Source organism: Syngnathus floridae, chromosome 1, assembly GCF_059516105.1.
Source record: "Syngnathus floridae isolate MCC-2025c chromosome 1, RoL_Sflo_1.0, whole genome shotgun sequence".
Taxonomy (NCBI): domain Eukaryota; kingdom Metazoa; phylum Chordata; class Actinopteri; order Syngnathiformes; family Syngnathidae; genus Syngnathus; species Syngnathus floridae.
In genome coordinates this window covers 5436327-5463914 of record NC_142413.1, presented here as the reverse complement: position 1 = coordinate 5463914, position 27588 = coordinate 5436327, and the positions used below count along the sequence as shown (strand labels likewise).

At 49.3% G+C, this 27588-nt stretch overlaps 2 protein-coding genes across 5 annotated transcripts; both read left to right on the top strand.

Moving 5' to 3' along the window:
* Positions 1 to 258: 258 nt before the first annotated feature.
* Positions 259 to 7363, top strand: LOC148403608 (SH3 domain and tetratricopeptide repeat-containing protein 1-like). Its single transcript, XM_088371771.1, has 14 exons — positions 259 to 292; positions 1200 to 1330; positions 1402 to 1507; positions 1580 to 1720; positions 1943 to 2132; positions 2379 to 2455; positions 3471 to 3611; positions 3699 to 3917; positions 4013 to 4193; positions 4270 to 4420; positions 4650 to 4772; positions 5436 to 5586; positions 6803 to 6957; positions 7040 to 7363. Exons 1-14 carry the CDS (start codon positions 265 to 267, stop codon positions 7103 to 7105), a joined length of 1860 nt encoding a protein of 619 aa, XP_088227897.1. The 5' UTR covers positions 259 to 264; the 3' UTR covers positions 7106 to 7363.
* Positions 7364 to 7457: 94 nt separating this feature from the next.
* Positions 7458 to 27162, top strand: LOC148403607 (lymphocyte antigen 75-like). 4 transcript variants are annotated; one of them, XM_088371683.1, is made up of 61 exons: positions 7458 to 8919; positions 10763 to 10962; positions 11041 to 11141; positions 11286 to 11392; positions 11481 to 11534; positions 11612 to 11767; positions 11879 to 11958; positions 12300 to 12417; positions 12519 to 12563; positions 12637 to 12804; positions 13337 to 13450; positions 13529 to 13636; positions 13739 to 13780; positions 14018 to 14214; positions 14277 to 14377; positions 14499 to 14611; positions 14694 to 14738; positions 14807 to 14962; positions 15040 to 15110; positions 15632 to 15743; positions 15832 to 15879; positions 15962 to 16126; positions 16513 to 16641; positions 16707 to 16814; positions 16885 to 16920; positions 17701 to 17897; positions 17963 to 18063; positions 18183 to 18295; positions 18377 to 18433; positions 18500 to 18655; positions 19748 to 19818; positions 20285 to 20396; positions 20475 to 20522; positions 20627 to 20791; positions 21211 to 21330; positions 21397 to 21513; positions 21578 to 21610; positions 21793 to 21995; positions 22069 to 22169; positions 22290 to 22405; positions 22475 to 22528; positions 22604 to 22759; positions 22859 to 22923; positions 23033 to 23153; positions 23221 to 23454; positions 23554 to 23673; positions 23787 to 23900; positions 23976 to 24083; positions 24154 to 24186; positions 24262 to 24396; positions 24657 to 24797; positions 24926 to 25057; positions 25142 to 25296; positions 25365 to 25494; positions 25576 to 25630; positions 25703 to 25769; positions 25828 to 25961; positions 26032 to 26072; positions 26135 to 26308; positions 26399 to 26544; positions 26608 to 27162. In XM_088371683.1, exons 1-61 carry the CDS (start codon positions 8859 to 8861, stop codon positions 26752 to 26754), a joined length of 6807 nt encoding a protein of 2268 aa, XP_088227809.1. In that variant the 5' UTR covers positions 7458 to 8858; the 3' UTR covers positions 26755 to 27162. The 4 variants fall into 4 exon arrangements, with proteins under 4 accessions (XP_088227809.1, XP_088227796.1, XP_088227805.1 ...); XM_088371670.1 differs by having other exon boundaries at positions 20285 to 20522; XM_088371679.1 differs by having other exon boundaries at positions 8680 to 8919; positions 20285 to 20522; positions 23033 to 23144.
* Positions 27163 to 27588: the final 426 nt, after the last annotated feature.

Below are 27588 nucleotides of genomic sequence, written 5' to 3'. Positions count from 1 at the left end.
TTTCCCATCCATCTTCTATCACTTAAATCTGGGGGCAGCACCTTTAGGACGGGCGCCCATCCTCCTCCCCTTTTGTCCAGCTCATCCCGGGGAATCGATCCCAAGGCGTTCGCAGGCCAACCGAGAGACATAGGGTGTACCCATTTTGGCCGCTTGTAGCATCACCCATCTCGCGGTCTATCCTGCCCTTGCTCGTGAACAAGACCGCAAGATCCTTGAACTCTACTCGCCTACTGCCCGATGACAGCTGGGATAGGCTCCGACATGTCCGCGATGCCTGTGCGGACAAGCGGTAGGGACGGACGGATGGTATAATTGTCATTCATTTGATTTTCTGATGTGTTCTTGTTCTGCCCTCTTTGCTTCGTGTTGAAACGTCATTTTCTATTTAATGGTTAAGCCCGCCCTCCTGTGGATGCTTGGTGTAAGTGTTTTACTCAGCACGAGACGATTGTATGTTCATTTTATTTACGTGTCGAAGTGACGTTAGCCAACATGCTACAAGCTAACGATCGTTTCACGCGGTGTTTTCTTTCTTTTGTATTTCAGTTTTACGATGGTCTTAAGAGGGCAATGGTTTGAGGCCATTCGTCAATAAATCGGCATTTAAGACAACCAAGTCTGATGATTCGCTGGTGGAAAAGTAGACGCTCCGGAGTGAGGACAGCACATTCTGTTTGATTTAATGTGTCATAACATGATAAATCTACCGTGCGTTCTTCTGTTTTATTTCCCATGCATCAAGTAAGTTTGCACTTGAATTAGGGTGACATCTATTTTCTGGGGCAATAAAAACCGTCAAATCAAAAATCCCACCCAATCAAAAGTCCGCGTGGGTTTTCTCTGGGCACTCCGGTTTTCTCCCACATTCCAAAAACATGCTGATTGAGCACTCCAAATTGTCCGTAGGTGTGAGTGCGGATGGTTGTTTGTCTCTGTTTGCCCTGCGATTGGCTGGCAACCAGTTCAGGGTGTCCCCCGCCAAGTGCCCGATGACTGCTAGGATAGGCTCCAGTACGCCCGCGATCCCGTGTGGGCAAAGCGGTACAGAAGATGGATGGATGGATGGATGGATGGATGGATGGATGGATGGATGGATGGATGGATGGATGGATGGATGGATGCTAAAACCGACTGATGTCGTTCGAAGGCATGCAGGGAGATTTGGATGATGATCCCTGACTTTTGTGCACTTTCAGCTCTGCCCGTGCGCCTGGATGCGGTCACGGGTCACGAGCGTCTTCCTGCACACGAGGAGTCGCAGGAAATGCTGCGAGGGAAACTGCGCACTCAGCAGGCTGACAGCACTGAGCTCAGCACTCTCATTGAGGTACGTCACAAAAACACACTCGGAAGGTCATTCGGGGGAAATCAGCAAGCAGCAAAAACTGTGTCAAATAGGAGTTGTCTGCTCACCTCGTTGCCATTGACCGTGAAGACCAAGTGATTTTTGTCACGTTCCAAACATTCGAGGAAGTGTGGATGTTCGCAACGCACTACACACTTGGTACGTTGGCAATATTGGTGCTGTTCTCCCCCAAAAATGTTTCGTGCGCTTCTCATATCGTGTTTGTCATAGGCCGGCTTGGTCATTGCATGGAGCTTTTGTTGTTTGACAAGGAGTTGTGGCTCCTCTCCTTGGAAAACCATCTTGGAATCAAAGTTTCCGTTCCGGAGGACACTCTTCATGTTCTCTACACGTGCGTCCTCATGGAAGAAGGTACAAAGTGGGTGGTAGTCATGAACAAACACACAACAACAAAACAATACAGTCGTCTAAAATGACATCCAAAACATGACTTCAAGTCAAAGTGAAGTGGATACATTTGTTATACATATTTATCTGCAAATCCTGACACATGGTGACTCGAGTCAGGTGACACGAATCCCTTCGAGTGTCACTTGATCGCAAACAGCGAGTTGTGATGATCTGTGTCGTCAGCGTCAGTGTTTGCTCGCTGCACCGCCAGTCGGATGTTTGATAGTTGCACCTCCGGACCCGACCTGTACCTGGAGCAGGGAGACGTCGCGCTCTTTGAGCCTCCCTTCCGGAACTCGGGCTGGACAGTCCTTTGCTTGTCCGACGGCACCGGGGCCAAACCTGCGCTGGAGCCTGTGATACCTTTTCATCAGTGAGTTAAAACAGCAGGCACATAGAATGCAGTGTAGCTCTGTTGAGCGCAGCTTTACTGGGTTCCAGATGAGGTTCTCCTGCCGATAGGTGGGGGCGGAGAAAAATCACAACAGTAACCTGTAAAAATCTTTGGAAGTCATTCTCGTTTAAGTTGACTGTAAAACCGGCACCAAAAATGAAAGCCGTAGCGCACGCGACGATGGTGATAAAAGTGGCCGTTGGCATTCATGTGATGTTTCCGCAGGTGGTTTCTCAAGTCTTGTCCAGAGAACATTTTGGTGGGTGATGGCAAACCGGCCCGTGACTTCCCCATGCTCTTCGGTGAGGTGGCAGTTTGGATTATTGAGATTTATCTCCACTTCTCACCCTGCACACATTCAATGGTGTCTTGAGAGATGAGTGACTCTAAGTTTTTTTGAGACATGAAATCGTTTTAGACTTGCTCGAGTGCAGACTTGAAATGCAAGCGCCGTGTCATAGCAGTTGGCTCAAACTCGACACTTTTGCCGACCATCATCACCACTGAAAAATAATGGCGAGTATCTAGGTTTTCAATAGCAGTCCCAGTTGAAGTATACTATAAAAGTGAGCAGAAAATCTGCAGAATTAGCCAATGTATTCAAAGCCACCACATAGATCATTGGGACAAAAGAAAGAAAAGATGACGACTACCCTTCGCGCCAGTGGTTCTTAACCTTTTTCCTTGTTCGCACCCCATTCAATTCACCAACCAGTTCACAATGTTCAACCCAGCGTGGGACTGCGCGTCTTGGACTCGGTCTTGGCAGCTCTGCCGGAGTGCTGCGCCACGCCGCTGGAAGGCCTTTGGATTTTGGTTCCTGCTTTTGACCAAAACCGGAGGACTCGAGTGACGTGACGCGAGGTCCCTGGATTTTGGTTCCTGCTTTTGACCAAAACCCGAGGACTCGAGTCACGTGACACGAGGTCTCTGTATTTTGGTTCCTGCTTTTGACCAAAACCCGACGACTCGAGTCACGTGACACGAGGTCCCTGGATTTTGGTTCCTGCTTTTGACCAAAACCCGACGACTCGAGTCACGTGACACGAGGTCCCTGGATTTTGGTGACTGCTTTTGACCAAAACCCGACGACTCGAGTCACGTGACACGAGGTCCCTGGATTTTGGTGACTGCTTTTGACCAAAACCCGACAACTCGAATCACGTGACACAAGGTCTCTGGATTTTCGTTACTGCTTTTGACCAAAACCCGAGGACTCGAGTCACGTGACTCGACTCCAGCCAGCCTCGAGTTTCCGAGTCACGTATGAAAGTTGGCCCACATGTCTTGAGTGTTAACTTTTTGATTGGCGTCCAGGGTTGGTGCTCAACATGCGCGGCGTGGCTCTCCGTTGTATGGGTGACCTTCGCAGGGCGGCAGAGAGCCACCACGCCGCCGTGGCCATCTGCCAGGAGAACAAAGACGTGCCCAACCGAGCGATAGCGCTTGCCAACCTCGGTAACTTATCTGCTTATTAGCGTGCCTCCGATGATGACTTGAGTGGAATTGCAGTAAACGACGTGGCAATGGCTTCTCCTCACAAAGGCCTGCTGTGTCTCAAGGCCGGAGCTAAAGGAGTCGCACGGAAGCACCTGATGGAGTCCGTGCGGCTCTTTTCCTCGCTGGACGGAGGGCACGAGACGACCTTTGTCGCCGTGCTCCTGCGCCTGGGTCAACACTGGGTGAACGAGCGGCGGATGCATTTTGGGAAAGGATGCTACGAGTGGGCTTTGCTGCTGGCCATCAAAGCCAACCTCCCAGACTGTAAGTTGCTAAAAAGAGGACCTTCTCATAGCCAAAACGAGACATGAATTCAGACGACGACAACATCAAATCATCCCAATGTTAATATTTGCCAGGCCAGCTGATGGCGGTAAGACGTCTGTGCCACTTTTATGAGTGGGAGAGTCCGGACCGGGCCCGGCGCGTCATCTACAGCCAGTACCAGGTCCGACTGCTTCAAGGGACACCCGACCGAGAACGGGAGGGTGACACATTGGAAGCCATCAGCCAGCTCTTCCTCTCGCTGGCCACGCAGAGGTTCCCCACCCGGTTCGACCGCTTGACGTTCCTGTGTGGAATTCTCCCAAACGTGAGCTCCCACATCATCACGTAGGGCCTATCGCGCGGCTCTCGACCACACCAAGAGCAGTCTGGCTATTTTCATCGACCTGGGCCTGAGTGAGAAGGAAGCGTACGGATGGCTTCAAGCTGGCAAGATCTACCACCTCCTCGGCCAGGCGGAACTGGTGGAACTTTACGTACAGGTGTGGAGTACAGCTGCCAGCTGGCCCACGACATCACCAGCGTTTTTCTGTCCTCTGATTTGTTGGTCAGACCCAAATGCAGATAGGCACTAATTGGCATTTTGGGTCAAATTAGATGAATTTTGTTGAATTTATTTTTGTCTTGTCGAGCTGTGAAGATTGATTCCGAATTGCACTGTGGATGAGTGAAATTCCCCCGCACACATTTTTTGTCTCATGTGGTGGGCAGGTCGCACTGAATGTGGCTCTGAGCACAGGAGACAACAAGTTCATCTTGAAGATGCAGGAAGCTGCTGGAGATATCTTCTTCAACAGTCGCCATGATCAAGACAAGGCTATCATCTACTACAGGGTACGTGCCCCCAAAACAATGTTTGGACTCTCTCTCTCTCTCTCTCTCTCTCTCTCTCTCTCTCTCTCTCTCTCTCTCTCCTCCCGGCTCGCTCTCTCTCTTTTCTCCCGGCTCGCTCTCTCTCTTTTCTCCCGGCCAAGTCAAGTCAAGTTTATTTGTATAGCCCTAAATCACAAAGAGTCTCAAAGGGCTTCACATAGCCAAAAAATGACAATTATTCTCAAAGCAACCCCTGATCTTAAGCTCCCAAAAGGGCAAGGAAAAACTCAAAAACCCCTAACAGGGGAATAGGAGAAACCTTGAGAAGGGACCACAGATGGAAGGATCCCCCTTTCAGGATCACCTGGCTCGCTCTTATTGCTACATGAGTCATTGGTCCTCAAGTTAGGCAGGAATACCCTTGCAAAAATTGAACTGCGATATTGCCAGGGAAGACTGGGATACGTGCTACGAAATGGCGTTAAAGCACCATTTTGTTGTATCACTGTGCAACCTCTCGATTAACTGTGGTTCCGTGGCACCAAGGTAGTGTAAAGTCATCTTTCTATTACTTTGGCCTGAGCACAAAAACAGAACTTGCGAGTTTTGGACAGACAGATAATGGATTGATTGAATTTGGTAGCTTTGCTCATTCGTTGTGCTCCCTGCCTGCCCTTGACGCAGGATGGCGCTCTTCCCATGGCGGACAGGTGCGGCGCCGTTTCGAGCAGGCTGAGGCTGTGCAACAAGCTGGCAGAAGTCATGTTCCAACTACAACTATACGGAGAAGCCTTGGAATTTGCTCACAGCGCTCTGGAGATCAGCGTCAAGCTAGGTAGGAACCAGAGATGGTACCAAGTCACACATGTGCAAGTCTCAAGTGAGTCTCAAGTCTTACTTAACCTTCAAGTCTCAAGTAAGTCCCAAGTCATTTTTTTCTTGGGCAAGTCAAGTCAAGTCCAAGTCCTTAAATAGGTTAAGTCCAAGTCAAGTCACCTTATTATTGCAATTTTACCCACAGAATCTGATCTTAGTAACGTGAAAAGACAAGATATAAGTAACTTTAAGTAACCATCATTGTCCAATGTGTCGAACCTGTTTAAAACATGTGACAATAATTTGGATTTGCACTGTAATTACTGATACTCAGTAAAATACACCATGGAATCAAACAAAGAAGACATTACCTCATACAATGATTGACAGCTCAATCCAAACAAATGAACGTCTGCCGACAGTGTCCGACACATTTGAGTTGCAAATATGAAAAAATAATCTGAAAAAAATCTGAAGGAAGAAACACATTAAAGAGCATTAGAAACTTTTCATGTTTCATCTGTAACATCTGGTTGATGTTACAGATGAAACCCGAGCTCTATAAACTTCAAACGGACAAAGTTTGAAGTTGTCGTCTGGCTGTCTGAAATGTCTCTGTTGCATATCTTGCACTGTGCCGTCCGTCTTTTGCCGTCATAAAGGTAATTCCGATAGCCGAAGGCACCGCTCCCGCTGACATGTTTGTGCATGTCTGATATAAAGGGGCGTGATTCTCCAATAAACACGTTAGGTAGCTAGAGAGGGCACGACTGATTGATTGACAGGGTAGCGATCCAATCATGACAACGCCATTCTCAGCCTGCGCTCCTACCGTGTTATCGATATTACTTTTTTAAATGTATTATTAATTTCATATTCAAACTGAAAACATAAACTAAATAACACTCAAGTCATCGTGTCTCAAGTCAAGTCAAGTCCCGAGTCTTTAACTCCCAAGTCGAGTCTCATGTTTTTTTTTTTATTTTTGTCAAGTCAAGTCACAAGTCATCAAAACAGCGACTCGAGTCGACTCGAGTCCGAGTCGCAGTGACTCGAGTCGACTCGAGTCCGAGTCGCAGTGACTCGAGTCCCCATCTCTGGTAGGCACTACCTGCACGTCTTGCTTATGGCAGCCCACATGGCACTGGTCCAAGTCCTAGTGCATTTTCATTTGCGCAAGGAAAGGGTCTGATGTTAGATTTGCCTTTCGTGGCGACCGGCCACGCTCCGTGCAGGTGAGGTCCTGAACGAGCGAGTGGCCTACCATCGTCTGGCCTCCTTGTACCACCGTTTAGGTCAGTGCGAACTGGCTGAACACTACTACCTGAAGACTCTGAGCCTCTGCCCGGCCCCTCTGCAGTTTGACGAGGAAGCCCTCTACTACGCCAGGGTATACCGGACCTTGGGGGACATCCTTTTCTACGATCTGAAGGTACTGGATTTTTGGACTCAAAGTGTGATTGTTTGGCCAGGCAGCGGGGCAAGCAAAGAATGAAGTCGGCAAATATTTGCCACATTGCCTACAAATGAAAATATGACCAACAAGGGACCCTCACCCAAAGAAATGGGTATACTCGACGTAACGTCAAAAAGAAGGCATTTGATCGACTTTTTTTGGTCAGAGTTAGTTTTTGTTTTCTCCAGGACCCTTTTGATGCAGCGGGCTACTACCATTTTGCCCTGGCCGCAGCCATGGATGTGGGCAACAAGAAGTGGCAGCTGGTGCTGTGCACCCGCCTGGCCACCCTCTACCACAACTTCCTCATGGACCGCCAGCTCTCGCTTTCTTTTTACAAGCGATCCCGAGGCCTCGCCGCGGAGCTTAACGTGAGGAGGATGAACACGGCCGCGGACCGCGCCAACGTTCCAGTTTACTAGGTGCCGCCGGGCGACTGTCTTTGAGTAATTCCGCACTACCCTCTGACGTTTCTGTGCACTAGTAGAACTACTTTTTGTTACCGGTGAGCTGAAACTTGGCGACAACTGTGTCCTGTTAGTCGTGCCAGTTAACCTCAGTAGTAGTGGTAGCAGCAATTGCACTGGCATAGCTATGATTCTTTTATTTTTTGTAGGGGTAGGGTGGAAATACGCAAAGGGTCTCTCTGAAAAATCTGAAAATACTTGAGTCGGTTAAAGCCCACGCAAGCACGGGGAGAGCATTCAAACATCGAGACCGGAAGAAATGAAACGTCTTGGGTACAGAAATAATCATAACTCAGTTGCTACGCGCTTCCCATGAGAAATTTGCTCCGACAAACGAGTGCACATTGGTTGGAAAAATAGCCAAAAGGCCGCAATCCTTAATGACTTGGCATCAAGTTGGTTGCCTTTCAACATGCGTTGCGTGATGAAGTAAATATAAGGACAAACAAGATGAATTTTCAAGTAATAAAGTGTTAGTTCTTGCACTGGGTTCCGCCGATTAGGTCTCCCCTTGTCCCTGTTCCTATTGCCTCCTTCCCCCAAGTGAGGAGTTGTACAGGTTGATGGCATTTAGCAGTCTATTGGTCCCACACTTGAGGAGGAGCAGGCTCCTCTGAATGATGCTAGCCTTATTAAATCAATGTCTGCTTTATTGTCGATTTCTTGACATGCCAAGACACACAAAGAAATCGAAATTAGGTTCCCACTATCCCACGGTGACAAGACATAGTACACAATATACATACAAGTAAACAACACAAAAAAACAACAACAAGCCACAAACAATGACTAAATAAGAGTGCTGAATAAATAGTAAATAAACAAATAACAATAAATAAGAGGAGCAAAAATGGAGCAAGCGTGCGTAGAGCAGTCAGAATATAGCGCAAAAGTACAGCACGCTACGCAGAAGGGGGGGAGAGAGTTCAGGATCCTAACTGCCTGGAGTATATTTTTCATTCATGGCAGATTTGTAAAACTGCTGTTATGACTTGTCGAAAGCCAACCAACTTGATGCTTTACTAGCATTCCCTGAAGGGCTAACGCCTTACTCAAGAAAGTTGGGTGTAATTGATTATTAGAATGATTCGCTGGTTGTTGTTCAAGTGTAGGAAATAAAGACCATTTACGAATGTCAAAGAAATGAAAGCGTCCGTGTGCTTGCAGGCTTTGTGACGTGTGTGACGGTCACATAGCGCGTGGGCGCGGCCTGTCTTGGGGGTAGTCAAACAAGTCGTTTGAGCTTTGTTCATCATTTGGCCGTTTTGACTTAATTCACCTACTTTCGGTGACTTTGTGAGTTTGCGGACGGTCTCTTCTACTTTCAATGACTTCGTGAGTTTGGGGAATGTCTCTTCGCCACTAAACATGTGGGAGCGACTTACCTGCTTTGTAATCTTGATCAGTATCCACTGGACGTGCACTACAGGTCAGAAACTTTCCTCACTTGATTGCAAATTGGATGGCTTTGTGCTGCGCGTAGAGTGCAGCCAGGCGTATTTTTTTTACTTTCTCATAATGTATCATTGAGCCATCATTGGATTGTTAAGAAGCCCCGTGTCATTATTTCAAGAATCATTTGGCGGCTGATGTGTCCTTTTTGGTCATTTTTATGTCATACACCGGCTTCGTGGGTTACTGTTCTGTCACGAGAGCATGGGAGCAACTTTACTTTGAAATGATCAGCTACTACCGTTGAGTCAATTGAACGCCGACCTTATCATATCGTGGCTCAGCGCCATATTATTATTATTATTTTCAATACATTGGGTAGAGATGTCTAATGCAGTTCACAAAATATCAACCTTGAGAATGAGTGTAATAAGGCGAAATCGCCAGCAGATGTCGACAGTGCCTTGGACGAGAGCAGCCAGTGTACAAGTTAATAATGAGCCCACTTTGCAGGATGTAAAGTTGTAATAAGCGTGTTGCATTTGCCGAAATGAACAAAATCAAAACAAGTTATCCCGTTATCGGCATCGTAAAACCAAGTGTTAATAAGTTGCACTTTTTATTCTGATCATGATCGAGCAACATAAAAATGCTCATGCTGCGCTTCTTACATTGGATGACGTGTCAATTGAAGTGATGCTAAAACATAGAAATGCTCATGCTGCTCTCATCATTGGATGACGTGTCAATTGAGGTGATGCTTAGACGTTATTTTCCTCATGATCGATCAGCATAGAAATGCTCATGCTTGGATGACGTGTCAGTTGAAGTGATGCTTAAACGTTATTTTCATCATGATCGATCAACATAGAAATGCTCGTGCTGCTCTTGTCATTGGATGACGTGTCCATTGAAGTGACGCTAAAACGTTGTTTTCATCATGACATCGATCAACATAGTGCTCATGCTGCTCTTGTCATTGGATGACGTGTCAGTCGAAGTGATGCTGAAACGTTCTTTCCTCGTGATCGCGATCAACGTAAAATGCTCATGCTGCTCCAATTCTCATTGGATGACGTGTCAATCGAAGGGTTGCTAAAACGTTATTTTCATCATGATCGATCAATACAGAAATGCTCACGAGCAGCCTTAAAGTCGGTGTTATTATCCCATTTATCCATGTTTATCAGGGAAACTGTTTTCACAATTTGTACTTATTTTGTTAATATAAGTTATCGTAAAAGCAAAAACCTTTGGTTTTCACAAAACCCTCAATTGTCTTAACATTACCGTCTTTCATCCCACTTGTAGAATTCAAACTACCAGGTCGTATTTAGAGAAATTTTCAAAAAATGGTGGGCATCAAATCCAAATCAAAGCCAAAACAAACTAAGTGCTGCTTTTATGCTAACAGAATTAGGCGACAGGCAAGAGAATGAAGGGCAGACGAGCTTTTGTTTCTTTTGGTCTTGGAACCCAGAAGGTGGGCGTCGTCACCCCAGACCGGATTGTGCACTTGGTTGCGATGCCCCAATAGTACCACCTAACGCCCACGTGTGGAACTACATAAATTGCAACACGTGTACAGTAATCGCTCGCTACATTGCGGTTCGTGCAGTTAATCGCTCGCTACATTGCGGTTCGTGCAGTACATCGCGGATTTTTTTTTTTTTTTAATTCCAAATGAAAATTTAGTATTTACATGTTTGAAACTGTTCATGTTTGAATGATGACATATGCACTTATATGGTTTAATATACATTTATTTATACACAAAAAAATTATGTTAAAGGGGGAGAGGGTGACACTACTTTGCGGATTTCACCTATCGCGGGTGCTCTGATCTGTCCGCCCGCTCGATCCCCAAATTGTGCCCTCAGCTGACGTCTGTGGTTTCGGATGGCTCGAGCACGAAGGCAGCTGCTACAAGGGGGTGGATGCCCCCAACGGTTGGCTGGGGGCCCGTCACCACTGCGTCTTGGAGGGCGGGGACCTGGTCTCCATCTCTTCCTCGGCCGAGCAAGCCTTTCTGCAAAAGATGATGAAGTGGAACGACTTCTGGCTGGGACTCTCCAATCTGGTGAGACGCGAGAACAATCAGCCGTGGGCTCTGTTGCGCTACTCGATCGACAAATTCAATGTTTTTTTTCCCACTCAGAAATGCGACGTAGCCTTGTGTAACTTTAAAGACGGAAACCTGACTTGGTCCGACGGCGAGACGACGACATACACCAACTGGGCCAAAGCTCACCCTAGGAGGTAAGAATGAAGTCACAACTTGGCATGCTGTCGTTGTCAGGTGGGCACACGTTGATGTCACTCGAGAGAAACAAACATGCCCAATCTTCCAGTTTGGCCCATTTTTGGTTGTGTGTCTCGCCTTAACTCGAATTCTCTCGGCAGCACCTCGGTTGCATCCTGCGCCTACGTCAAGGCTCCTTGGTCACATCTTTCCTGGATGACTGTTTCCTGCACTTCCCCGTTGAAATACGTGTGCAAACGGCCGCTGAGTAAGCGTGCACGTCCGTCGTCATGCTGCCGTTGAAAAGAGAAAAGTGCAATTGCAAAAATGTTTTATTTTTTTTATTTTTTTTGCAGAATGCCCAGCTGGGCGGACGTGTACCCCCAAAGACAGTTTTACTGCAGTGACAAGTGAGTTGTAGCACGATTTTCACCGCATTTATCATCATGGTTTCCTACAAAATGTTGCTTTTTTTTTGTGGCCTCAGCTTCCGACTGTGACGATGGATGGATGCAGTATGGCAATTTTTGCTATGATAATGTATATCACTTCGGTGGCTGGGTGAAAGGCGAGAGGTACTGTCTCAAGAAGGGAGGCCACCTGGCCAGCGTCCACTCTGAGGAAGAGGTCCAATTCATGTCGGGTGAGCCTCAAGGGGAAGCGCACTTGTCGTCCAGTCCCGCAAAGTTTGACCACGGGCATCAGTTGGCTGAAGCTCTTCTTGGACTGAAGCTCTTATTCTCCTTTCCTCAAGATTTCACGCATTACGCATGGATATGGGTGGGACTCAAGGTGAATAACAACAACTACGAGTGGAGTGACGGAACAGATTTGGTGAGTGAAATGCCCTTGAAAAAGGCGTTTTGCACGAGCTGAGTTGGCAGGTCCCTGGCACCATAAGATCCAGGACGTTCGTACTTTACAAGACTTGCAGGTAAAAGTCCTGACCTACTGACCTCTCATCTTGGAGACCGTTTTTAAAAGTGCCAGGGAGGGCACAAAATGTACGTCTTTTGAATGTACATAGTGTTTGGCCACCAATAAACTGAAACTGACAAAGTGAATCTTAAATGTGAGAAGGTACAAGGGCGACACCGTCATGTGAGTGATGGTGGTGGGAAGCTGACCAGATCAAATGCAGCAAGCTCAAGTCCTGTCCAAAATGTCATCCGCAGGACTACACCAGCCGGATAAACAGACGACGTGATGGAGTGGGATTGTTAAATTCTAATGGGAGAATTGAGTTACGGAATGATGGCCCATATACCACTGGCAGGATTTTGTGCCAAAAAGGTCCCAAACTCACACGCGCACACTCTCACACGCGCACACTCACTCCTCGTTCCATCAAGCGCTGCGCTCTCATATCCCCCAACCCCCTCCCTTCCCTGCAGCCAAGCGCGGCGGGCTTCGACAGCTGCCATTGGTTGGCCAACCGCGTAAGTGGGCGGGCGTCCGGCACTTAGGTCGACACGCCACTGCGCTCTCATGCGCTGTCCGTCTCGCTCGCAGGTTGGACTGACAAATGCGGCTGGTGGCTGGATGACCCCTTCAACGACTTCTGCTACCTGATCAACCGGCAGCCCACCGAGACCTGGCAGGAGGCGCAAAATGATTGCCGGCGCTTCGGAGGGAACCTTCTCAGCATCACCGATTTTCACGAGCAGATCTTTGTACACAGTAGGCTGGCCATTCTTTATTTTCTTCCCCCCAAAAAATCATTGCTATGTTTGTATTCGTTGTCTAGGCGCCACACTCGGTCTGCCTGCTCCTCCATCAATTGTTATACCTTCTCTCTGTACTTTTTTGGATTTGCCATCTCTCTGCAGTTCTAACCGACGTTGAAAGTTTTTTTGGCTTGGTTAGTTCCTGGCCTTAAAGTGCCACCAGCCTGTTTTGTTGTTACCACGACCTTCCTTACGAGCAGCAAACTGGATCCTGCGCCGTGCTGTAAATTGCGTTACCGGTCCACTGAAAGCACGCATGAATTCAAGGACTAAACGGTTTGAAACAGATATCGAGTAATGAGGACAAAATTCTGATGTTGAAATACTATGTCTTTTGGTTGGTTGTAAAATGTGTCAATCATTTTGTCCCAATAAGATTGTCGGAATGGAACCCAGTCACAATTGGCAACTGTAATTAATAACCGAATTGAATGGACGCTTGAGTGAATCATTTGTCTTGTTCCATGGTCTCCTTGGATCCAAAGGTTTCATCAAGGCTCTGGCGATGGATGCTTTATGGTTGGGCGCCAAAACCCCCCTGGACGGAGCTGCCAAGTGGACTGATGGATCACTGATAGCTTACGTCCACTTGATTGCAGGTCGGTCTGAAAGCATGTCTGATGTCTGTCGGCTGCAGTTTGGAGAAATGGGCCAGCGCTTCTATCTTCTCCCTCCAGGTGACGCCGACAAGGGGAAATGTCTGTCCTTCCTCACCGGCAGCGGCCACTGGAAAGCCGACACGTGCGACAAGAAGAATGGCTACGTGTGCAAGAAAAGAGGAGAAGGTAAGAAGATGTGACACTCCACTGGCCGTCATCACGCGTTGACATCCATCCATCATCCATCCATCCATCCATCCGTCTGTCTTTGCTTCTTTGCTTTTCAAGCTCTTGCACGAGTGCCAGAACCTAAGCCGTCTTCTGACGACGGTAAGTTGCCATAAACTCTGCGTTTAAAAGATGCGAGACAGAAAAATGCTAAAAATGTATTATTCACATGGACCTGTCGTCACGGCCCAAGCAGCAAAAATGACTTTGCCACTGTTAGTAACAGTAACGTAATGAACATAGCAATTGAGTAGATCTCATCCCTCACTGGAAAACTATTCCCAGTCGTCAGTGTGCTCTGATCTGTCCGCCCGCTCGATCCCCAAATTGTGCCCTCAGCCAAGCGCTGTGATCCCGGATGGCTCAAGTACGACGGCAGCTGCTACAAGAAGGTGGAGGCCCCCAACGGTTGGCTGGGGGCCCGTCATCACTGCGTCTCGGAGGGCGGGGACCTGCTCTCCATCTCTTCCTCGGCCGAGGAAGACTTTGTGAAGAAGACCATGATGGCCCACTTCTGGCTGGGACTCTCCAATCTGGTGAGACGCGAGCACAAGCGGCGGCTCTGCAGACGAGCTTGATTGTTTTTTTTTCCTCCCAGGAATGCGATGACATCTGGTGTCGCTTTCAAGACGGAAACCTGACTTGGTCCGACGGCGAGACACTGACACACGCCAACTGGGCCTCAGATCAACCTGGGAGGTAAGAATGAAGTCACAACATACAGTCGTGGGCACAAGTTGATGCCACTCGAGAGAGAAACAAACATGCCCAATCTTCCAGTTTGGTTATGTGTCTCGCCTTACACAACTTCTTCCGACAGCACCGACGTTGCGTCCTGTGCCTACGTCAAACAAGGCACTTATGATCAGCCTGGCAAGTGGATGTCTGGTTCCTGCGCTTCCTCGCTGGCATACGTTTGCGAGCGGCCGCTGAGTAAGCCTGCACTGCACGTCCGTGTTGCCCTTGGAAGGAGAAAAGCGCAATCGTAAACGGTTTTTTTTTTCCCCCTCCCCAGATTGCTCTACGTGTCCTCGCAAAGACAGTTTTGCTGTAGTGGCGAGTGAGTTGCAGCACATCTTTATCAGCTTGCCGTGTGTCCTACTAAAAATGTTTTCTTTGTGGCCTCAGCTTCCGACTGCAGCGAGGGCAACTTATTGTATGACGATTACTGCTATCATTACGAGAAATCGGCTAAAAGCTGGGAGGAATCTGAGAGATTCTGTGTCGATCGGGGAGGCCACCTGGCCAGCGTCCACTCCGAGGAAGAGGCCCGATTTGTGTATGGTGAGCACCGACACGAAGCCCACCTGTCGTCCAGTCCCACAAAGCTTGACTTGGCTGTCTTGTCGCCTTTGCTCAAGGTCACGGACAAAGCCCGTATTCGTCTTTCTTGGGACTCAAGAAGAACAAGTGGAGTGACGGAACAAAATTTGTAAGTGAAATGCTGAAAGCATTTGAGAAAGTTATTTTGCAATAGCTATGTGCAACAAGGGGACAAAGAAATGTCGGTTTCAAGAGGGGAAATGTCTAAAAGAGGGCGAGAGCAGAGCAGCCCGATGACACGCTGTGCAAACTATTTTGAACGAGGATGGCGGCGCCGTCGTGCGCTGGGGATTTGTCACAGCACGCAAAACAGTTTGATCGGACACTTTGTTGTGAACCGAGGCTTAGCCAGGGGGAAGGGCTTGGTCCGCAATGGGCTCTGTATTTTTGTCCTCTAGTGTTATTTTTGGGTTGTTGTCATTTGCCCTCCACGCCACTAGAGGGACTCTATAAAACTTGCGGTGAATTTGAACATTGCCGGGATTGACAGGAGGTTTATGACCGCGTCAATGCCTTGGGGCTATTTGTTTATGTTGTTTTTATGATATTTTTACTTTTAGAGTTTGCCGTGTTTTGTTTGAACAATAAACCTGCACGTCAAGAGTCCCAACACGCTCATGTTGTTCACAGGACTACCAAAAGAGGGAAAATAACACCGTGGGAGACTGCGTGTTCCCAACTGCTCTTGGGGAGCTCAGTTCCTGCAACTGCACAGTAAACCGGCCATTTGTCTGCAAAATAGGTGCAAACGTTCCGAGCGCTCCCTCTGGACTCTGTCGCGGCACACGTTTGCTCATATTTGCCCCCCCCCACTTTGCCCTTCCCTGCAGCCAAGAGCGGAAGACCTCGACAGCTGTCTCCATTGGTTGGCCAACCGGGTAGGTGGGCGGGTGTCCGGCACTGGCCGTCGATACGCCGCTGTGCGCTCATGCGGCGTCCGTCCGTCCGTTTCGCTCGCAGACTGGACTGTCCAATGCGGCTGGTGGCTGGACAACCCCACCGACGACTTCTGCTACCTGATCGTCCGCCAGCCCAAGACCTGGAAGGAGGCCCAAGAAGACTGCCATCACCTGGAAGGGAACCTGCTCAGCATCACCGGCTCACACGAGCAGACCTTTGTACACGGTAGGCTGGCCATTCGTTGTTTTCCAATTCGTAGGAATAGAATGAGAAGAAAATGGATGAGGAGGAGGTTACAGTGAACCTGAGATGAAAAGATTCTTACTGCTACTCTTGTAAGTTGTACGAGAAAAACGGCAACACTACAGACGCCGTCTTCAAAAGCGGCGTGCCCATCGTTGGAGCAAAAGAAGGCAGGCCCACATCGTGTGGATGGCAAGAGTTGCTTTGCTGCTTTTTTTTGTGTGGAATCATTTTCACCGTCTTTGTTGCAGTATTGTTATCCAATGCGTAGTGCATTTCACAACGGCTGCAGCTGTCGTGAAATGCGCCACACCCATCGAGTTGTATTGCAAGTGTGGTCCGGAGAGACGTTCTCCTTTGATCCAAAGGTTACATCAAGGCTGTGGCGCTGAATGATGACGATGCCCCTCTGTGGTTGGGCGTCAAAAGCCCATTTGACGATGATGACACCAAGTGGACTGACGGCTCACTGTTCAAGAAAATCAAAGAATTTGAAGGTCAGTCTGAAAGCATGTATGTCGGCTGCAGTTCGCAGGAACGCTTAGATCTGGTCTCCCTCCAGATGACGGCAACGACGAGAAATGTCTTACCTTCCTCACCGGCAGCGGCGACTGGAAAGCCGACGCGTGCGACCACAAGAGTGGCTACATGTGCAAGAAAAGAGCAAAAGGTAAGGAGGAAGTGACGCTCCACTGACCGTCATCGCGCGTTGACGTCCGTCTTTGCGTTTCCTCTTGCAGGAGTGGCAGATGCTATGGCGCCTTCGGACAACAACGGTAAGTCGCCGTAAACTCTGTGTTGAAAAGATGCCAGACAAAAAAATGCTTCTCAACCGAAAAAAAAAAATTGTAGATAACAAATGTTCACCTAATGTTTGCATTTTTTAATAAAAAATTGGTTGGTCGGGTCATGTCAAACTTACAAAGTGTCCAATGACTGTCACAAGAACAAAATGTGACATTTCGCATTTGGCAGATCAGCCGAGTTGGATTTGTTTTCTCCATTTTCAAAAGACTCATCTTAAAACGCATCTTTGGTCTCCGCCTCTTGACTCAGTGCCCGCCTCCCTCGGCCACGGTTTGCAGCGTTGGGCAAATTGCTTCCAAAATGTAATGTTACCTTTCCAAAAGCAGTTGACGGTGTCAATAGAAGTGCATCGATTGGAACTTATTCACTTGAATATTTATTGAACAACAATGCAAATTTTTCAATTGTCAGACAATTGGCCGGAGTGGCTGGCAATTCGCAATATGGGAACGTAACAATGCTCCCAATAGCTGAAAAAAGTCAACATACCGCTGGTGCCAAGTTCCTCGCTCAAAGTCCTCCAAGCCGGCTCCCGGTTTGTTTTATCTGGCGATAGGTAGAGCTTGGAATGCGAACGCACGGCGACAATGATCACTTTAGTTTTGTTTTTGAGCTGCCGTTCCATTGCGCAAAATGTTCTGCGAAACATTCCTTGAAGCTGATTGAGTAGATTATTCCTTAACTGTATTCTCAGCCAATCAGTGTGCTCTGATCTGTCCGCCCGCTCGATCCCCAAATTGTGCCCTCAGCTAACATCTGTGGTTTGGGATGGCTCAAGTACGATGCCAGCTGCTACAAGAAGGTGGAGGCCCCCAACGGTTGGCTGGGGGCCCATCATCACTGCGTCTGGGAGGGCGGGGACCTGCTCTCCATCTCTTCCTCGGCTGAGGAAGACTTTGTGAAGAAGACCATGATGACCCACTTCTGGCTGGGACTCTCCAATCTGGTGAGACGTGAGCACAAGCGGCGGCTCTGCAGACGAGCTTGATTTTTTTTGGTTTTCCTCCCCAGAAATGCGATGACATCTGGTGTCGCTTTGAAGACGGAAACCTGACTTGGTCCGACGGCGAGACGCTGACACACACCAACTGGGCCTCAGATCAACCTGGGAGGTAAGAATGAAGTCACAACATGCAGTCGTGGGCACACGTTGATGCCGCTCGAGAGAAACAAACATGCCCAATCTTCCAGTTTGGTTATGTGTCCCACCTTACACAACTTCTCCCGACAGCACCGACGTCGCCTCCTGTGCCTACGTCAAACAAGGCACTCATGATCAGTCTGGCAAGTGGATGTCTGGTTCCTGCGCTTCCTCGCTGGCGTACGTTTGCGAGCGGCCGCTGAGTAAGCCTGCACTGCACGTCCGTGTTGCCCTTGGAAGGAGAAAAGCGCGATTGTAAACGTTTTTTTTTTCCCCCTCCCCAGAATGCCCGGCTGGGCGGACGTGTGCCCGCAAAGGTTATGCCTTCAAAGCAGTGAAGAGTGAGTCGCGTCTTTATCCACAGTCACCAGCTTGTTTCCTACTAAATGTTTTCTTTGTGGCCTCAGCTTCCGACTGCAGCGGTGGCGACTTACTGTATAACGATTACTGCTATCATTACGAGGGTGAGGCCAAAAGTTGGGAGGAAGCCGAGAAGTTCTGTCGGTCTCGGAGAGGCCACCTGGCCAGCATCCACTCCAAGGAAGAGGCCCAATTTGTGTATGGTGAGCACCAAGACGAACCGCAGCAGTCGTTAGTAGGGATGCATACCGCGGACCGCTAGCACAAAGATTCTCTACGAACAATACCACAAACATTTAACGTAGATCAAATAATAAGGAAATAAATAGCTGAATAATAAAAAGCTTCATTAAAGTGACAGACAACTCACTGCACCGTTTGTCAAAGTAGTTGCTACCAAGGGGGTTAGGAGAAACACACGCAACCCTACGAAGCATTAGCTTACAGTGCTCTCGCTCATGGGATAAAGCTAAAAGACCGCCCAGTGTTTGACGCTTTGCGTGGAGCGGCTAATGCTAACACAAACTCCGCATCTTCGACGAATTCGCACAGCGCTTTTAATTAACCGTGCTTTAGTCAAGGTAAGTAGGCTTGCTATGTTTGTCGCGGCGCGGCTAACGCTAACACAAACACCGCATCTTCAACGAATCCTTGCAGCGCTTTTAATTAACCATGCTATAGTCTATCGTTAGGCCTTGCTGTGTTGTCGTGAACTGCGCTAATATATCTGGCCTTTATTGTTTTTTTTCTGTACAGCCACCAAAGAATCCCCATTCACTCTCGCTAAAAGATAAAGATGACTTGTTGCACGACGTGTACATTGGCACTGAGCACAGTTTGTTGTTATGCCCCCCACAGTAAAATACAAGAGCTGTAAAAATATTTGATCTCTCATCACATCTTCAAATTACATACAGTAAAAAGCAGGGGTGTCAAACTCAATTTTTTTCACGGGCCAAATTGTAGTCATAGCTTCTTTCGGAGGGCCATTCCGACCGTCAACCCAAATACATGTATGAGCACCTCATATACAGTAAAAGCTACAAAACAAACTGACATATAACTCGGTTTCAAATCGGACGAGTAAAAACTGGTCAAATATTAAAGAATAAAAAGTATCTGGACCCCGGGCCTTGAGTTTGACACATGTGGTATAAAGTATGGAGAACGCTATTGATAAACATCAGCATCGAAAAGGAATGTTCATTCTAATGATATGCATCCCTCGTCGTCGTCCCCACAAAACATGACAACAGGCATCATTTGGCTGAAACGCTTCTTGCCCTTTCCTCAAGGTCACTCGTACACCCAACATTCATCTTTTGTGGGACGCAAGAAGGTCGAGTGGAGTGACGGAACAGAATTTGTAAGTGAAATGCTTAAGGCCTTTGAAAAAGTAAGCTTAGCTGGGAAAGTCGAAATTTGTCTTCTCTTAAAAACCTTTCAGATAGTTTCGGCAGCAACTTCCACCTTCGTCAGAGTTCGGCCGGAAGTTGCTGCCGGAACTGTCGGAAAGGTTTTTAAGGTAAGACTAACACAGCTTGAGAGCAGAGAAACCCATCATGCTGACTTTTTTACCTCCTCGAAGACCCTTATTGCTCCAAAGCAGGGGATGGGGAGTGGGGTGAACAGGTTCCGGGGTCGACTCTGCAAACTGTTTAGTCAGTGCATAGGGGTCCATGTCTTACAAGGTTGTGTATAAACAGATTCTTGGCCACATTTGCACAAAAAAGGTAAGAGGGGAGAGCAGTTAATGATTCGGAGTCAGCACTCAAAAAACAGTTTTCTACCCTACCAAAAAGGGGGGGTTCCAACACTCATGTTGTTCACAGGACTACCAAGCGTTGAAGAATAACACCGTGGGAGACTGCGCGTTCCCAACTGCTCTTGGGGAGCTCAGTTCCTGCCTCTGCACAGTAACGCGGCCATTTGTCTGCAAAACAGGTGCAAACGTTCCGAGCGCTCTCTTTTGTCACGCCACACCTTTGTTCATATTTGACGCTCTCCTGCCCTTTCCTGCAGCCAAGCGCGGAGGACCTCGGCAGCTGCCACCATTTGTTGGCCAACCGGGTAGGTGGGCGAGCGTCTGGCACTGCCGTCTGCACGCCGTCTGCTGTCGCCCGCCCGCCCGCGCGCCGCTGTGCTCTCAAGCGCCTTCGTCTGTCTGCTCGCAGACTGGACTGACCAATGCGGCTGGTGGCTGGACAACCCCACCGACGACTTCTGCTACCTGATCGTCCGCCAGCCCAAGACCTGGAAGGAGGCCCAAGACGACTGCCATCGGCTGGAAGGACACCTGAGCAGCATCACCGACTTTCACGAGCAGATCTTTGTACACGGTAGGCTGGCCATTCCTTTGTGTCCACTCATGAATGAATAAATTCTGTCGTTCCCCGGTTGGGCAATGTGCCGCATTGGGATTGATTGGAGACGTTACAAACAGGCGATTGTTAGATAATTTAGCGGACGGACCTTTGCCGTAGGGATAATTTAGCGTGCGGACGAATGGCCCTCTCGGGAGTTGGAACATTTTCCGAAAGGGCATTCTGCCAAGACGTTCCCAACAAAACCTCACAATACGTTTGTTCTGTGTGCTGGCTTGAGGACAACATATTGGCGGCCACGACCGCTCGTTTTCGGAAAGCAAAAACACATTCAAGCAAAGTATGGGCTCGAGCACAAAGCTCAATGAGCCGCTGAGTAAAGTGTCTCTCTGAAAGCCGTTTCCAACCGTTCGTTGTTTGCCTCGGCTCCAAAGGTTACGTCAAGGCTCTGGCAAACGCGCCCTCTCTGTGGTTGGGTGCTAACACCTCTATCACTGAAGACGACACCAAATGGACTGACGGATCCCCGTTCGCTTACATCCGCTCGAGCGCAGGTCGGTCCGGAAGCACGTCTGTCGTTTGGAGGAACGGAGGAGCGCTTAGGTCTTGTCTCCCCCCAGGTGACGCCGATGCCAGCTCTCGGGAAACCTGTCTTTCCTTCCTCACCGGCAGCGGCGACTGGAAGGCCGACAGGTGCTCCCACATGCGAGGCTACATGTGCAAGAAAACGAAAAAGGGTAAATGAGATGTGACGCTCCACCGGCTGTCATCACGCGTTGACGTCTGTCTTTGCTCTTGCAGGAGTGACGGCACCTTCGCCGTTTCCTCTCCATGGTAAGTCGCCTTGAACTGTGCGTCGCAATGTATACGCCTCAAACAACACACACTTGCAACGGCCAGTAAATGTCCTGCTCCGTTGATCTTGGCAAAAAGAAGTTGCAGCGGGGCGCTCAAGTCACACCGTCTTGTCGTCATATGCCAAATGTGTCCGCCTGATCCGCAAATTGTGCCCTCAGCCAAGCTCTGTGATCCCGGATGGCTCGAGTACGAATACTGGTGCTACAAGAAGGTGGAGGCCCCCAACGGTTGGCTGGGGGCCCGTCGAGACTGCGTCTGGCAGGGCGGCGACCTGGTCTCCATCACCTCCTCGGCCGAGGAAGACTTTGTGAAGGACGCCATGGGCAAGAAGACCCCCTTCTGGCTGGGACTCTCCACTCTGGTGAGACGCACGCACTGGCGGCCGTGGACTCTTGGAGCGACCGCCTTGATCGTTTTTTGTTCTCGCGGCCCAGAATTGCGACGACGTCTGGTGTGACTTTGTGGGCGGAAACCTGACTTGGTCTGACGGCAAGATGCTGACACTCACCAACTGGGCCTCAAATCAACCTGGGAGGTAAGAAATCTCAACTTTGCATGCTTTCCTTGTTAAGGGCACTCGAGAGAAGGAAAACATGCCCAATCTTCCATCTCGGCCCATTGTCGGTCGTGGGTCTCTCGCGACTTGTCTCGACAGCACCGACGTTGCCTCCTGCGTCTACGTCAACCAAGGGGCTTGGAGGCAGCCTGGCAAGTGGAGATCTGGCTCCTGCGCTTCCTCGTTGGCGTACATGTGCATGCGGCCGGTGGACTGTAAGCCTGAGCATCCGACGTAATGATGCCGTTGAGAGGAGAAAAACGTAACTGGGCCTTTGTTTACAGTCTGCCCGGATAAAGAGAGGTGTTTACCCAAAGGGGGTTCTGCTCTCGTGGCAAGTGAGTTGCAGTGCGCTTGTTTGCACTTTCACCATCCCCTCATGGTTTGCTACAAAATGTTGTTTGCGGCTTCAGCTTCCTCCTGCGACGATGGCCACTTCCTGTATGGCGATTACTGCTATCGTTACGAGGAAATGCTAAAAGACTGCGATGAAGCTGAAGATTTCTGCCGTGTGTGGGGAGGTCACCTGGCCAGCGCCCACTCAGATGGCGAGGCCCAGTTTTTGGCAGGTGAGCACCAACGCGTATCGACGAGGGCGGAGGTGGTCCCTGATCACATTCAACGGGCTTGGCGCTGATGGTTCAAAAACTCTGTTTCCTTTCCTCAAGCTCACAAGCAATCAGCAATGATGCCTCTTGTGGGACAAAGGATGGGGGTGAACGGAAAATATCATGTAAGTTGATGATGGCAGTCTAAAGATGAATCATGTCAATAAGTTGCACCGAGAATGTCACGTGACGAGGATAGATTGCAACCATATAACGTTGTGGCTTGGCATGCAGGACTACAGCGAGTGGGACAGCGCCCCCTCCATGGACTGTAAACGACTGGCATCTAATGGAAAGCTCCATGATGTCACCCGGAATTCCACCAGGCCATTCTTCTGCAAAAAAGGTCCAAAAGGTCCCAAACACTCATTTCCCACACACGGTGTGTCGCGATGCTCATATTTGGCCCCGCGTCCCTGCAGCCAAGCACGGAGGGCCTCGACAGCTGCCAGGTGGGCGTCCGGCACCGCCGCCGTCCGTCTCGCTCGCAGGCTGGACTGACAAATGCGGCTGGTGGCTGGACGACCCCTCCAGCGACTTCTGCTACCTGATCAACCGCAAGCCCAAGACCTGGAACGAGGCCCAAGACGACTGCCAGCGGCAGAAAGGGAACCTGCTCAGCATCACCGACTCGCACGAGCAGAACTTTGTACACGGTAGGCTGGCCATTTGTCGATTATGCCTGGCATCTGTCTTTGGCCATTCTGCTCCCTTGAGGTATATTTCCGAATGACGATTGTGCTCCATATTGTTAGGTTACTTCAAGGCTCTGGAGACCGGTCCCGCTTTGTGGTTGGGCGCCAATGAAACGATCGATCTTGACGGCGGCAAGTGGGCTGACGGATCCCCCTTCTCTTACGTCCACTTCAGTGAAGGTCGGGCGTGGATGTTTGTCGGCTGCAGTTTGGAGAAATGGACCGGCGCTTAGATGTCAGATGTTCTCTCTCCAGGCGCATTTCTGAATGACCATTGTGCTCCATATTGTTAGGTTACTTCAAGGCTCTGGAGACCGGTCCCGCTTTGTCGTTGGGCGCCAATGAAACGATCGAGCTTGACGGCGGCAAGTGGGATGACCCCTTCTCTGACGTCCACTTCAGTGCAGGTCGGGCGTGGATGTTTGTCGGCTGCAGTTTGGAGAAATGGACCGGCGCTTAGGTCTCAGATGTTCTCCCTCCAGGTGACACCGATGGGGGCAAATGTCTTTCCTTCCTCACCGGCAGCGGCCACTGGAACGTCGACGCGTGCGACAACACGAATGGCTACGTGTGCAAGAAAAGAGGAAAAGGTGAGATGCGATGCTCCGCTGACCCTCATCACGTGTGTCATGACATCCCCATCCGTGTTCCCGCTTGTAGGAAAACCGTCAAAACCCCTGCCGCTACAGGACGGTAAGTTGCCGTGAATGTTTTTTGTGAAGAGAAGCGAGAGAGAGAGAGAGAGAGAACAAGGTTGTGCTCTCACAGGCTATATGAAAAAGATTGTCTGCCAAGGAGATTGGAAAACCCTTGAATGTCCCGAAGAACGAGTCATCCGGATCCGGTCAGCCTTCTACGGGCGGAGGCGTAGCGATGTCTGTCCAAATGGCAACGCAACAGATGGTAAGACAAAAGGATCCATGAGTGGCGACCTTGACTTTGGCTTGGCGTTCTGGAGCCGCGTTGGTCAGACTGAAGGAATGCGAGCTTTAGCATTTCTGTAGCTGCGTTTTCACAAGTGTTGGAACTCATTATCAAAATGGCCTGCGATTGACACGTGATTGATTGACACGTGATTGATATCAATTGAAAATACCTTGATTCCTTAACAAAATCAGAAGTGCCCATGTGTCAAACGGGTGCCGGTGTGTTGTAACTTGCAGGGACGTGCACGGTGGACCTCTCTTTCTACAAGACACTGTGTGACAACGATCATGTTTGCACCATTTACCTTTCGGATTCAGATTCCTGCCCTGGTGTCTCCTCCATATACTTGCACATTGTCTACAGCTGTGAAGAGACAGGTGGGCTTCACATCCCGACACTTACTGTTGTGCCCAGAAAGAGCTTCGGCAAGGGACGGGTGTCCAGATCATTGAATGTGTGTCAACTGAGCATCCCTTCAATGTAACTAACGTTTGTCTTTCCTCAGTGTGTCTTGACAGTCTGACAACTGACGGGAGCATCGCAGACTCTGCCTTTTCAGCCTCTTCCTTTGTGATGAAGGACAAACTTCACAAAGCGCATCTCGGAGGCAGCGGGTGCTGGTTACTGAGCGAAAAGTGTTAGTTAAAAAAGCAGTTAAAAAAGCCGACCTTATTTGTGTGTAATTTGGTGTCCCATGCAATGTAATGCCTTCCTCGTTCAGCCGGCAGCTGGATCCAGGTGAACCTCGGTCAGAGGAAAAAGGTGACAGCCCTCGTGACCCAGAGCTGTAATACAGACGTTAGGAAACGGTACACCGTACTTGAGATGCAGATCAGCATTGACGGAAAGACTTGGTATACCCACCCAGACGGGCAGGTAAGCAGCCGGCCGGTCAGGCAACCCATGCTCTTGTCATTGCAAACATGCACGTGCTCTGTTTCTAGTTTGGTTTGGGGACTCGTCTACTAGCCACGCCTGTGTTCACCCAGTATGTCCGCCTCCTGCCAGTCGACTACAGATTGAATGTCGGCCTTCGCTTTGATGTCTTGGGGTGCGCCGTTGACGACACCGCTCGTGAGTCAAACACTCGGCCGCTCTGAGCGCTGTGAGGAAACCAGCTTCAAATGTGCTTTGATTTGCCCTTTTGACCCTCAGACATCACCTGTGCCAGCAATTTCAAAAGCCTCACCAAGTTCGCCAGTTCAAAGACGTGAGTCAGACCCGACATGACGTTTCTTGGCGGTGAAGCCTCCCCTCCCAACTCCCACGTTGTCTTCCGCAGGGTCCTCTGCCCACCGGGCTGCGGCAAAGCCCCCCACATTGTCTACGGAACATCGATCTACAACCAGGTATGTAAATACTGAACGACCCTCCGGCGGCTTTGTCTGAGACGTTTTCTGAGTGCAGGACTCAAACATCTGCACGGCCGCTATTCACGCGGGTATCATTCGGAACGAGATCGGAGGAGCTGTGACTTTGCTGAAGGCGCCGCCACAAAACGCCGACCTCATCTACACCGAGAACGGGATCACTTTAGTTGAGTGAGTGGTCAGCTCTCACCGCCGAGTCGGCTCATAGAGGCCCGGCTCATTCTCACTTTACTGTCTGCAGATACGATGGCAAAACGGCTTCTTACGCCTTTGCTGAGAACGGTGAGTAGAATGTCCAGAATAGAAGGCATTTCACACTTGATGTGACGGCATCTTGCGTGCAGAGCCCAGATGCTTGGGACCTGACTGGGAGGAGTTTGCGGGCTTCTGCTACAAACGTTTGGATGATCAAAAGACGTGGTACGGTGCTCAACACGCCTGCAGGAGCGTCTGTGCCGAACTGGTGTCCATACGCTCCGAGGCGGAGCGAGATTGGCTGCAAGAAGCCATGAACTTTGGTGCGTGCGCCAACGCCCGACGGTCTTCCGTCACAACTACTCGATATCTGGGAAGCGCATGAGAGCTCTGTTGCTGTCTGTCCTCTGCAGGCACGGGCGACGCGTGGACCGGACTGAACGACCTGGTCGTCAAGGGCAGATTCATGTGGTCGGACCGCCAGAAGGTGACCTTCACCAACTGGGCTAAGGGAGATCCTGCCCGCCTGTTGGAGAATTGCGTGGCCACGTTGAGCCAGGTGGGTGCGGTTATTTGTCAACACCTGCCCAACTGTTTGAAATCATCTGATTTTGACTTTCAGACTGGCAAATGGAGAAAGATGTCCTGCGTGCGACTCAACAGCTTTGTGTGTAAGATGCCCACGGCGCGTTATCCAATCAAAGTGCGTCTTGCATCTGGAGTGGCAGCCTGCCGTGATGGCGTCCGGGTGTGGAATGACTCTCAGTGAGTCTTGCATCTGGAGTGGCAGCCTGCCGTGATGGTGTCCGGGTGTGGAATGACTCTCGATGAGTCCAAGTTGCTGGTGGTCTCAGTACAAATATTCTGATTTGATTATTTAAAGTTCTATTGACCATAAATCATGTTATTGACCATGCATTTATATTATTCTGTTTAATTTATCATGCATTCAAAGTTATTCACATGCATTATTCTTTGGTTTGATTTACCATGCGTTATTATTCTGTTTAATTTACCATGCGTTATTATTATTATTCCGATTCATTTACCATACGTTCTTTTCATTCTTTCACTATTACTATTATGATTAATTCACCATGCGTTATTCTTCTGTTTAATTTATTATGCATATCCTGTTGTGAAAAATACATAAAAACAATAAAAAATTAAAAGACAATTCCCATTATTATTTTCCCATCCATCTTCTATCACTTAAATCTGGGGGCAGCACCTTTAGGACGGGCGCCCATCCTCCTCCCCTTTTGTCCAGCTCATCCCGGGGAATCGATCCCAAGGCGTTCGCAGGCCAACCGAGAGACACAGGGTGTACCCATTTTGGCCGCTTGTAGCATCACCCATCTCGCGGTCTATCCTGCCCTTGCTCGTGAACAAGACCGCAAGATGCTTGAACTCTACTCGCCTACTGCCCGATGACAGCTGGGATAGGCTCCGACATGTCCGCGATGCCTGTGCGGACAAGCGGTAGGGACGGACGGATGGTATAATTCTCATTCATTTGATTTTCTGATGTGTTCTTGTTCTGCCCTCTTTGGTTCGTGTTGAAACGTCATTTTCTATTTAATGGTTAAGCCCGCCCTCCTGT

What these genes read in the sequence shown, in the direction of transcription:
- LOC148403607 (XM_088371670.1), top strand. Translation starts at nt 8,859, where the DNA reads ATGTGGGAGCGACTTACCTGCTTTGTAATCTTGATCAGTATCCACTGG. An exon ending in GGGTTCTGCTCTCGTGGCAA is followed by an intron (nt 22,529 to 22,603) that starts GTGAGTTGCAGT and finishes TTGCGGCTTCAG; the next exon opens with CTTCCTCCTGCGACGATGGC. An exon ending in ATACCCACCCAGACGGGCAG is followed by an intron (nt 25,297 to 25,364) that starts GTAAGCAGCCGG and finishes CTCTGTTTCTAG; the next exon opens with TTTGGTTTGGGGACTCGTCT.
- LOC148403608 (XM_088371771.1), top strand. Translation starts at nt 265, where the DNA reads ATGTCCGCGATGCCTGTGCGGACAAGCG. An exon ending in AGCTCAGCACTCTCATTGAG is followed by an intron (nt 1,331 to 1,401) that starts GTACGTCACAAA and finishes TGTGTCAAATAG; the next exon opens with GAGTTGTCTGCTCACCTCGT. An exon ending in CCTGTGATACCTTTTCATCA is followed by an intron (nt 2,133 to 2,378) that starts GTGAGTTAAAAC and finishes ATGTTTCCGCAG; the next exon opens with GTGGTTTCTCAAGTCTTGTC.